We start from the raw sequence: 12,574 nt of genomic DNA, 5'->3' as shown, positions 1-12,574 counted from the left end.
AACACTTCATTGCTTCTTTATTTAGATGCACCCACAGTACAGAGCCTCTTGAGCATGTGCAAAAGAGGAAGATTACACATTTATAGCTGGGAGCACCACTGAGTTCGAGTTTCTTTGATACCATTTTTAAGAAATTAAACTATTTCCAAAGAATGACAATTGAACCCAAGAGCTTAAGACCTGCTTGTACTTTATCCAGAGGTGGAAGATATTTTTCTTTTATTATTACTTTGATGTAAGTAGAAGACATTTTCACAGTCTGGTTGGACCAGTCTATATATTTTCATATGCACCTTTTAATATAATATAAAAAATGTTTCATTTTTCCCCCCTACCCACAGATAGTTTAATGCATCTAAATTTAAAAACAGTAATGGACCAGAGCATTCCTATGGGGAAAAATGAACTTTTGCTGCCCTCTCCTGCTTAAACAATGAAATGCTAAAATATTAAGATCTATGAATCTAATGCTAACCTTTAAACAAAAAGCATGACAGGTCATTCGCTATACTACAATCAAAAATAGGACAACAACAAGAAATGTATCGGTACTATTTATATTTGAAAACCCCTCATCTTTACATGAGGTTATGAATACAACATATTTACAGTAAGTGATCCAAATAACAAAAACTTGTATTCAGAGAGGTCATGATAAAAAGTGTACACTTCTGTGGATGGGAAGCAACACTTGGATAAAAGGTTTCAATGGAAATTAGTTCCATCCTGTTTCAAGATACTGTTTCATAGACCTTAAATGAAAAACTGGGCAATACAAAATCTGCTGCAGATACCAACTGGAAAAACTAATTTGTGTCTCACAACTTAGCTGCTAAGGGAAGCAGGTGAGCAAAAAAAAAAAAGTCACATGTAAATAAAAACATTCTTCAATCTTGCACTGTCACCTTTATCTTGCTTTAGGGCCATCGCTAGCAGTGATAGTTACACAATTAAGAGAAAAGGCCATCTTTGTTTTCCAAGAGAGAACCCAAACCAAATCATTTTGGTTTTATTTGGGGGGAGAAGAATCTGTTCAGTTCTTTCTCCTTCCTCACAAAACAATAAAAAGGTTTTTAAAGCTCTAATTTATTTTCCTTTCCACAGAGTAAGAGCCTGAGGCTGTACTTACACATGTAAAATTTAAGTACAGCTGCTGCATTTCTTGCTCAAGCAATTCTTGGCTCCAACAGCCTTGATTTTTCCATATATAGGAGGAGATAAAAAATAAATTAAATCCTTTTATTTATGCTAAGAAAACCAAGATTAAATTTACTAGTGAACGCTCCAATGGCAGTAGAACACTTTTATTTAAAGCATTCCAACCTTTGGACGAGAGACAAAAACCACTCAAAAGCAATGAAAGGAAAACAATAAGGGAGACTTGCAAGATGAAGAAAGCAATATGTGCTCAATTTAAAGTATCTGAGAGGAACTTCACTTTTACAGCTGTTACATCCCCATGACCTGATGCAATGCCCTAGTATTGAAAACGCAGCTCTTTCCTTTTACCAGACAGTATTCAATCCTTGCTCCTGAAACCAATATGGCACAGGACATAAGCGATCACCCATCAACTGCCGTCCAAGCAGTTCATAAAAACATTTACACAAATAAAGGTAGTTTCTGGAACTCAAGAAGCAAATGAAAAGCACAATTAAATAGATGCACTGATCACACTTGGGCCCATATGCTGCCTTCTTCTTTGCCTAAAGCTCCCATCGATCCCCAGGGGAGCTCTGTGCAGCGGCAGAATATCGCATTTGGGTTGCGGCAAACAGCGGATCCCGGGGGTACAGTCAGATCATTGTGGCAAGTGCTTCTTCGCATACATCGCACAGTGCAACCTAGCGTCGTGCCAGCCTTTTAGAGTCAAGTGACTAATATCACATCGTCTCGTTCAGCTTAAAGAAAACATTCCTTCTCGGAAGTGATAAATCATCTATAAACTTTAGATACTCCCCACTATCCCCACATCAGAGGTAACATCAGAGGTAACAAAATATTGCAACCCATCAGGTTCTCATCAGTTTTGTATGATCAATACCAAAATGTCATGTCAAAACCAAAAAGTTATGAACAAACAACACTCACCTAAACTCTAAGTACAGGACAAGGTGCTTTTTCTAATTTCACATTGTTTTGTTTTACTCCACCAGGTGGAAAACATTTTTTTTCCTCTGTTACATCTCAGTTTTTCCACAATTGAACACAGTCTTTAAGCATGAGTTTAAGTCCACCCTCTTGCAAAGCGTGATCATCTCACACAGAAATCACACTAGTCAATATTTTTTTTTTTGGTAACAGAAATAAAAGACTGTCAAAATCAATGGGCTAAGGGACATGATTTGTTATAAATTTATTTAATCTTCAGTATTTCAGCTTGCACCTTTGCTTCAGCACTTTAAAATAAAATGTTTCAACTATGACAGTAACTGCCTAATTTACATTGCGTCCCAGTCAGTGTTCTTTAAAGAAGCTCATTAATCCCATTGTGTTTGGTGTTGCATATGAGTAGTTCCACCTTTTCTTTCCAGAATTAACAGTGCCAACCTTTTACAAAATTGTTGAGTTTACAACATTTGTGTGCGCAGACCCAGGAGTACAAACTGTGACCTGATAATCCTGAAACAGTCAGTAGTCTAGTAGGGAATTCTTTTTTTCCTCTTTTCTGTGCCTGGAAACAAGAAAACTTCAAATCCTACTGTATGTTTAAATGGTAGGAAGAAAAATATACAAGCTTGTATTTATACTGTACTTCTATCAATGGCAACAGGTCATAAATTCATGTTTGCAACTATCACAAAGACTCATGAACACCAATTCAGTTTTATACTGTAAATACTGCTGGATTGATGGTTTAGGATTATCAATTCACTGTTGTCATATGTCTATAACAGTTCAAAAGCATCCTGGAGAAAAATCCCAAAACACATACCTTTCGGTATATAATAATGCAACTGCATTAGCTAAATATATACTGTACATAAGTCTTATCAGCATTTTACCTACCAAAGATGTAAGATTCCACTTTCAAATACAAAGCAGATAGCCAATAATGTATACTTATAATACAGCCCTCTTCTTTGTTTTTTTTTCTTTTGTTTTAAACAATTTGGTCACAATGCACCTTTGATATAAAAGCATTTTAAACTTTATTATTAATACTCAGAACATTAGGATTTCCAGAATTTTTTCAGTAGCATTTGTAGAACCACTTTTGGTAACAAATACAGTAGTTAGGAATGAGCATCCAGATGAGAATGCAGAAGTATATTATCCAGAATCCTTTCCAGCTAAGATCATAGGGCTGGTATTGTGATGAGTAATAGTACTAAAACCACAAAAACACTATAGTATGTTTCTTAGAGGCTACATCCTCTTTTGCTGGAACACTTTATAAATACATATTAAAAAGTAAGGCAACAACTCCAAACAGTCCAAACTGCTATCTCAACTCATTTTCCAATCAGATCCATGACCATTGGAGATCAATTTCATGCTTGCACTGTTTAGTGTTTGTCTTTATTCTTTCAAAATGGTCCAATAAAAACATACTGTAATAGTTTAGCAATTAGTATTTCTAAAACAGGTCTGGTATGTGTGTCCAATTCCATAACACTAATACTGGTTAGGTACTGAAATCTAGGGTGTTACCACTGCCCATTTTTAAAGGATCGTGGACACTAATTTTGATTTGCAATAAATAGGTTCATGAATCCAAAGCTCCCTTTTCTACTATGTTTATCACCTACTAGTTTTTTTTACTCCTAATGTTCAAATTAAAGAAGCACCAGAGACAGCCTGGTACTAAAAAATGCTCACACCAGTAAACAAAACTTTTATTCAGGACCTATGTTTTTTCATGGTCCTGATCTGAATGGACATTCAACTTATGAAGATGTGCAAAAGGAAAAAAAAAAAAAAGTCAAATTACAGTAAAGTTATCCAGAGAAGGAGGATGTTACACAAACTCATAAGGAAATGACAGTCTTTTTTTCTCTTTTACTATAAATACACTTAACAGTTTAGCAGAAAGACAAGCTAAATTTTAAGATTGTTCACATTTGAAAGTTGTATTATACTCTCTGCTAACGATAAATAAGGAACAGGTCCTGACAATGGAATTTGACATTGCAATTTTCATCAACAGATCTTTGAAGACTGGTTTTTAAGAAGGGTTAAAACAATGATTATGTTTGCAAAGTTCTGAGAAGTCCATCTGCTGTCCAAACTTTGGATTAAAGTCCTTATTTTTTTCCTTTACTTAGAGACAGGTATATACAGTGCTGTTGTAATAATGAAACAAATGTGAAATCTACTGTAAAGTTGCACAATACAGAAAACTGTTGCTCCATCTTCTACTACATAAATGTGTGACTCCACAGGTTAATAATGCTGTTTTGTTTTTTTGTTAAGTTGGAATTATTCCATCACGTCTAAGACCTCTCTTTAATTCCAAATCCTCCAGTTTTTTCCACAGTTCTTCACGTTCTTTCTCTTTCTTCTTCTCACTGACAGATGAAATAAAACAAAAAGTTAGCAGGAGAGAAGACTGTAGAGAACTTACGTAAAAAAAATATACAGTACACATTAATTAGCAATACTAATTTTGTTCAACACACTTGCAATTATAACATATACTTAATTTTTGTAAATTACTTTTATTTTTTCATTTTGTTACCTATTTAAGTATCACTAAAAAAAAGCAATATGTCCATAAACTGAACACAATAACAGTGTTCATAGACACTACCTTGTAATATAGAAGAAAAAAATGCCATGGACTTTTATTATGGATCAAATATATCACGATTTGTAGAAATTAATATTTTCAGCACTAATTTTCATTGAATAATTTTCATGCTTATTTAAGGAAGCTGTTTTCAGTCTTAAAAATAACAGCCACTTTCTAGAACAAGTGTTCCTTTATTCTTTTAGAATCACTGTTATTACATACATTACTTTCATACACCTTAGGCATCCATCACCCAAGGGAAAGTTCAGACCTAAGATCTGTCTTCTGGTCAGTGCTTTGCTTTTTTTTTCCCCTAAAAAATTTTATGTAGCATTTGCTTTAACAACAGGCTTTAAATGGCTTATTTGATAAAATTAAACAGCTAAACAAATATTTGCTTAACCTGCATTATTTGCTTTCTGAATTTCCTGTCTCTGCTGTAGCTTGCTTTGAATAAATCTCCCTGATACTGCAAGGTACAAAATGCATTAAATTTCTATTACATCACCCTGAAGGTGCAGATGAAGTGAAAATCTAATAGTTATAGAGATACAGATTCCCTGCCTGTCATGTTACAATATTCTTGAAAATATTTCAGTACATTAGAAGTATTATTCCTACACATCTTAATTCAGTCACAATGCCAACATCTAGCCTGTTTATTTTAAATTGTAATTTCCAATAGTATTTATGCATACAACAAATAAAAGCAACTCTTAGGTAAGTCTCTTAACAGATAAAAAAAAAAGAATAGAGCCCACTGTCACTAAAACGCACATAAAACTGAGTTAAAAAAATAAACAGCCTGACATTTTCAGGCTACTTACCAGATATTTATCATCCATTTTATCATCCAATCATTATTAAATACATGCCTACTTAGTAAAACTCTTAGGTGATAATACCCTCATTCAACTTACCTATCTGACCTATCATAGTCATTAACATTGAACATATTTCTCCTGGTTTAGTTTAGCAAAAAAAAAACGCTGTTTTGTTAAAATAATGAAGTTTTCCTGTAAAAATTAATGTAATTATCACTGTTTATACTAAAAGGTATTTACATGTTTTATAACGACAGTTAGTTATCCAGACACGGGACACACTACACCAGTGTCTAATCCTGCTAAGAGCCAAGTGCCTCATCTTAAGGTACAAAGTGCAATTGCCATTGATTTAAGCCACTGAGGTTCCTCCATAAAAGGCTGGATTAGATGACCAGACCCTCAGACTTTTCTGCTAGAAAACCACACAGTGCTCAATCTAGCAGATTGAGCCTTACTTATCATCAGCTATCTAGAATTCATCTGCATCTTAGCTAAAATACAGCTCTAAGTCCCTAAAAGTAAAATGCTGTATTAATGTGTCAATTGTAGATTTTACGTGTATAAAACTTTGTATTTTACAGTAATGAAGCAGAACAAAAGGACAGTGCGACTCCAGCAACATGATTCAAAAACTATGGCATCCAAGAGCCTTGAAAGACTGTACTAACATAGCAATTTCTGATGACATACAATACGTACAGTACCCTTCGCTTTGCTTGTGGGAACTCCAAAGTTAAGTCACAGAAAACGTATGACTTAAAGTTGCAGACTGTTCAGAGTTCTTGAATTTTACTTTCTTTTATTTTTTTTTTTTTTGGACCTGTTATTCTGGATAAGCTAAAACTCTTGAGAAAAGGATCTGCATTGTAACTGGAAAATGAAAATTAAGGAGCACAGGAAAACAGGCAAACTAAAAATACCGTATCATAATATCATTAGGGTGGAACTAATGACTGTATGAGTGGTGCACCTAATGGATCCTGCATACTCAAAGATTCAGCTACAGCAAGACTTCTGAATAAGAACCAAAAGAACTGAGAGATGCCTCTTTGCTTTAAGACATATAGCCTATGAGCAGTGTTTTGGAAAAATTAAATCTTTGGGATTTCCCTTATGCCTTTTTCCAAACTGTGTGAGGTTTTTTTTTGTTTTGTTTTTAACTCGTTAAGTGAAGTGTCATCTTTAAACACTTGTTTTCTTTTATTGCTGAAGAGCTTCACATAATGTTTAAGGTTGGCAGGGACCTCTGCGGTCATTGGGTCTAACCCCTTTCTTAGGAAAACTAAGAGCAGGTTGCCCAGGACCATGCCAGATGGCTTTTGAAGATCTCCAAGACGGCAGACTCTACAACCTCTCTGAGCGATCTGGAACAGGGTTCTGTCAAGCGCACACCAAAAGACCTGCTTCCTGATGTTTAGACAGAAAAAACAGAAAATAGCTTTATATGTCTAACTCTCTTGGAATATGGGGTCAAAAGGAATTCTGTACAGATTCCCAAGCTAAGCAACAGGTACTGTATTTTATAAGGAATAAAGAACAACATTTACATGACATTATCTTACAGCTTGCAAACAGCAGGCTCAAGAGAATACAGAGGAAAAAACAAGGCACTGTGTCAATTATGTATGAGATTATGCAACTGCAGCTGAGTGTAAGGAATAAACTAAACAGCAGGCCTTATGCACAGCTGACAAAAAAAGCTTTAAAAAGTTACCGCTGACGATCTGACTTGTAAGTGGCTGTCAGCTCGTCAAACATGGTGCTGTTCATCTCCATAAAAGCCTTCAACACATTGTAGACTAAAGCCACAATAGCCCTGTGAAACATTAAAAAAGAAAAAGAAAGGAGTTTTAGTTTCAGGTGAAATCAAACATGAAAGAAAAGTATTTCTCTTACCATCATTTCTGCTCTTCCAAGTATGATAATTCTTTGATTTCTACGGAACTACTCTTGATTAACACATTTGAAGGTGAGAATCAGCTCTCATGTCTCTACTGACTACTTACATGGCGTAAACCAAAACTCTAGGGTAAAAGGTAACAACAGAAAATGCTCTTGATGTGGAGCAATTCTGAATGCAACTCCGGAGATTAAAATCATCAGTGCTTGCAGAAGTAACAGAATGTAAACACAAAAAGGGAATGATTCAAATTTCCTGAACTTTTTTTTTTTTCTAGGAAGCTGAATATTCAGTGCATCTCTGCAAAATACAAGGCTTCATTCCAAGAGTGATTTCATTGTACCACTACATTTCATATTCATTTTCACTTTGGTACATCATAAAATAAAATCTTAAAAAAAAAAAAAAAAGTCTCATCGATGAGATATTGCAGTACCTATGCAAAGCAGTACACAGTATCTATATAAACCCCTGCCTTCTTTGCTTTTTGCTGTTCCTGACCTTACCACAAAAGCCAATATAACGCTGCTTATTTTAATTCCAGTTGCTTAACTGCATAAAACATGACAAATGTGACCTGTTCATATAATAAGTGATGTATAATCCTAGTTATTTCAAAAAGGTTTCAAAGGCATTCTTGTCCCACAAAGGTTTGAGAAAGTTATAGTCAGTTTACTCTTTTACACCAACTGACTAGATAAATAACCTAAAATATAACAGCATTTCCAAAGTAATATGGGTCTACCAATAGTCTGATTATCTAGAGTTCAAAATTCTTTTCTGGCAGAGCTGAAGATAAAGAAGCAACTGAACAACTGAAAAAGGAAAAGGGAAAAAAAAAAATCTGAAAACATTCAAAGAATTTGAATAGACTATCAATCAAGAAATCCCAGTTCCTCATCCAATACCACAGTTATCATATACAGACATAGGTCTGCTTATGAAACAACTCTTCATCCAGAAAAGTAAATGAACGCTACAGGTGCTAGGAACATTTAAATATAAACCTATACAGGAAACGTGCCAGTTCTCCATCCCCATCCATTATTCACTTCTTTCAATAAGCTTTCATTTTTGTTGCCTGCATTTAAGAATGTTCTTTAAAAGATTCCTTAAATACCTTCTTTATTTTACATGCATCTTAACCTGGTTTGCATGTCAAAGGTACAACATTCCTGTGGGTATAAAACTCTGAGATCTGGGATACTGGCATATTCTTATTACCAGAAGCATCCCAGTACATAGCACACAAGGTTGGGCAGGCTGGTTTGAGACTGGCAACGTAGTATTAATGCCATGGGAAGTGTCTTTTTTGTGTTCTATTATCTATATATCTTGAAGACCTCCAGGGATGGTGACTCAACCACTTCCCTGGGTAGGCTGCTCCAACACCGCACAACCCTTTCAGTAAAGGCATTTCTCCTAATATCAAAACTAAACCTCCCTTGGCACAACTTAAGGCCATTTCTGCCCATCTTATCACTTGGTGCTTGGGAGTAGAGCCCAATCCCCACCTTGATACAACCTCCTTTAAGGTAATTGTAAAGTACAGTAAGGTCTCCCCTCAGCTGCCTTTTTTAAAAGGTGACATATTTTACCTTTTAGAAGACGACATGTTTTACAAATGCTTTACAATAAGGCCTTAACAAATCAACTGGGACCTGACCACAGCACACTGGGTTTACTAAACAGTCACCACTCTGGCTTAGAAACACATCTCAACCAAAGTAGAGTATACGTGACATCCAACTGTAACACTGTTTTTTATTACAACATTTTCTACTAGGTCATCAAGTTTAAAAATCAAAAAGTCAAATTAAGAGGATATTTATAGGAAGTTACCGCTCTATAATCGTGCATAATAGAGAACAGCCGTATTTAAACGCATTTAGAAAAACAACCCAACCTAAGAACATACTGGTGTATATATGCTGCATAAATATTCAGAAAAATGCTCGTACCAGAAGTCTACCAGGGGGATCAGTACCATCCGCAGTACAACCACAAAGCTTTATTAGTGCCAAGTGATATTATTCTAGATAATTTAGGAACACACTTAACACATTAACTAGCTTGTAAAAATCTGTTTACGAGAAATACTTGATGAGCAACATTTTTTCTTCAATAACAATGCAACATCTGATTTCTCTTCCTTCCAATTTATGAGAAGGTTTATTTTTATCCCATAAGGTACTGATTTTTGTTTACATACCAGATAATTAATAACATTTTGAGCCAAGCTTAAGCATGGTCTAATTTATATTGGCATGAACAGAGCTGCACCTGCTCATGTCAGTTTTGAATCTGGATCTTTCCTGTTCTGTCATTTTTCAGCAGACACTTCCCTACGTTGATCAGCAGTTTGACAAGAGGTAATTTAAAATTTAATTGCAAAAACTTACGGATTCCAGTGCTCTTTAGAAATCCTATAAAGGCTGGAAAACATGATGGGAAGTATAACATTTGAATTCTCCTCTATCAAACTCATGATGTATTCATTATTCCAATAATACAGTGCTCTTTCAGCCACCTTTGAATCAAAGGAATAAAATATTAATGGGAATTCAGATACATTTTTTGTAATAATCCGAAGTAAAACCAAATCATAGGAATTTCACTAAGATGAATGAACAGAAATCATTAATTTGGGAAATAAAACTCTATTTTAATCAGTATTATAACCTGCATTAATGGTATTTTTGTACTGTAATTTAGATCCCACAGCATCCACTTTCTCTTTCCCCTGAACAATACAGTGTGACTCACTGAAGACCAAGAGCAGATGATGCAACAATACCGCAGCTATGGAAGGGAAGGGCAAGTGGAAGGACTTACCATCTCCCCTTTCCCTCAATCCTGTGACTTCCCAGTTAGAAGTAACAGCCCCAGGATACAAGAGAAAGGAGGCAGGGAACATGTGAGATGAGATCTTAAATGTGGGGAAGGTAGTAATGACAAAATCACCTTGGCGGGGAGATGGGAACTAGGAGGGAAAACACTGATCTACACTGTACTTAAAACAGATGTAGACCAAGAAAGAGCCTACAGCAGTCCCATCTGCCTTTGTGCCAGGATAGGTCACGTAACTTAATACAGAGATGATACAAGCCATGAATTCTGTCTCATCTTCGCATATGATTAAACTTAATTCCTATTCATCCCCCTTCTTGCTATCATGCAAGAAAGAAAATAGTTTATGGGATCTATCACCTCTAACCAGACATCTCTTTAGAGAAGGAAGGAGGTAGTAGAACAACAGCCACATTAAAAAAGGAAGCAAATAGATCTTACTGGGCCTATCAGTCCAAAGGCCATACAATGAGTACCTATACCTATAAGGGCTCAAACTCTGCCTGGATAAAATTTAAACTCAATGTGGCTCAAGTTCTGTGCTGTAACCCCAAATATATTTAAAATGTTACAATGGAACTCAGAACTAAACATCTACTGCAACATACCTTTCCACAGAAATTCAGAAGACAAGTATTTAAAACCACATAATGTAAAATAGTATTTACATTTGGGGGGGGGGGTTATGTTTGAAATTGAGGCTATACATTCCTATACAAACTGACCTGAAAATGAGGACTAGAGACACACTTGGCAATTTGTTTAAACAAGGGTTCCTGGATTTTGACAAATTGTGACGGTTCAATTACATCCAAGATTTCCTCCAGCTCTCCTAGGAACATGACCTGCAGACAAGGAATGAAGAACTGAATTCAACAACTGCGAATTATCTTGATCAATAAAATGCTGCATACCCTCAAATCCGACCGCTTCAGGGAAAAATGGAAGCTCCCACTAGTTCAATAAGACTCTTGTTCAAAAAACGTAATCAGTTCTAGCTTTGGCAGCCTCTGTATGTAGTCTCTTAAAGAAAGAAGTATCAGCAAATACTGTATTTGTAGTACTTTAAAGCAAACTTCAGAATTGCACCAGCATACCCATGCTGAAAACCTAGCCTCATACAAAGACTGTGAATGACGAAGTCTTTAACTCTGTTAATTGAGGAAAGTCATAATTTTAACTCCTTTTTCAAAGCAATATTCAAAGTAATAGTTTTGCTGTGTCATAAAATTTCAGGGATATTCAGATTTGCATTAAGAATTTGAAACAAAAATGCAAAGTATTAACTGCATCTTTGACATGTTCAGCAGGTATATGCCAAAAATAAAAAATTCTTCATATACTCTGGAAAAATACTATCCTCATATATAAACAATTCCAAGTTGAACAGTTTTTCCAATCTATCCTCTATATATTTATTCTATCCTTTCTAAAACAAAAAGAAATCATCTTCTCTACATAAAAACCAGTGTTTATTTTGTGAGTAGAAACCATGGCTATCAGAAGCTTTTCTCTTCATAGTCAAAACTATCCAGAAAACGACACAAAAAAAAAAAAAAAAAACACAGAATTTAAGTATGGAAAATCTTCTACAAGAACTAACACCAAGATCCAACACAACATCATGCAATCTACCCAGGGAAACCTAAAAATTCCCTGCATATTATATCACAGAGCAAACTAACTTTGTTGTTGTTGTTGTTAATACTACCATATCATTTACCTCTTTCTGACTGCAGGTTTTTGGCCAGAATTTCATTAAGCCTCTGATGACCTGAATTAGAAGAAAAATAAATTCGATTTTATTATTTATTTTTTTACATTCCTCACAAAAAATAAGCTGTTTATGATGGAAAAAAAATATGAAAAATATTTACTGGTTCTGTGAGCGAGGGGTCTTTCTCCAGAAACTGTACTATGCAATATGCCAGCTGTGAAGAGACAAAGATTTAAGAAAACGAAGTTAGAACATTTCTATAAAGATATCAAAAAAACATTTTTAAAAACCACAAAAAAAAAAAAGAGACTCAAGGCAAGATGCTATACAGCTTTCTAAAAATGTATCCAATTTTAAACTGAGATGCATAGTTTGCACTGTGCAAACCATTCAAAGTCCAGTTCACAGGAACAACAGGTAACACATCACAAAAACCTTAAGGTGACAAAGTACCTCACTCAAAAATCAGAGCAGCTCAGAATTCTAAAAACAGGAATATAACAAAAGTTTAGAAGATTGTTACTCTCTGAAATAACTTTTTACAC

General features: G+C 35.0%; 1 protein-coding gene across 8 annotated transcripts in view; it reads right to left on the bottom strand.

Annotated features, from left to right (window-relative positions):
- Window positions 1-12,574, bottom strand: part of PPP2R5E (protein phosphatase 2 regulatory subunit B'epsilon) — an 80,480-nt gene continuing 67,906 nt past the window's right edge. For 7 of the 8 annotated variants that reach the window (XM_048080636.2, XM_013182988.3, XM_066998473.1 and 4 more), the window contains 6 exons: window positions 12,190-12,243; window positions 12,036-12,086; window positions 11,038-11,157; window positions 9,865-9,992; window positions 7,277-7,378; window positions 1-4,511 (listed from right to left, as the gene is read on the bottom strand). In XM_048080636.2, coding sequence (XP_047936593.2) covers window positions 4,412-4,511; window positions 7,277-7,378; window positions 9,865-9,992; window positions 11,038-11,157; window positions 12,036-12,086; window positions 12,190-12,243 — 555 coding nt within the window. In that variant the 3' untranslated portion in view covers window positions 1-4,411. The remainder of the gene's footprint in view (window positions 4,512-7,276; window positions 7,379-9,864; window positions 9,993-11,037; window positions 11,158-12,035; window positions 12,087-12,189; window positions 12,244-12,574) is intronic. The other variant, XM_066998474.1, reaches the window with a different exon arrangement.

Source organism: Anser cygnoides, chromosome 5 (genome assembly GCF_040182565.1).
Source record: "Anser cygnoides isolate HZ-2024a breed goose chromosome 5, Taihu_goose_T2T_genome, whole genome shotgun sequence".
Taxonomy (NCBI): domain Eukaryota; kingdom Metazoa; phylum Chordata; class Aves; order Anseriformes; family Anatidae; genus Anser; species Anser cygnoides.
The sequence above is the reverse complement of the archived record's forward strand: the minus strand, read 5'-3'. Positions and strand labels throughout refer to the sequence as shown.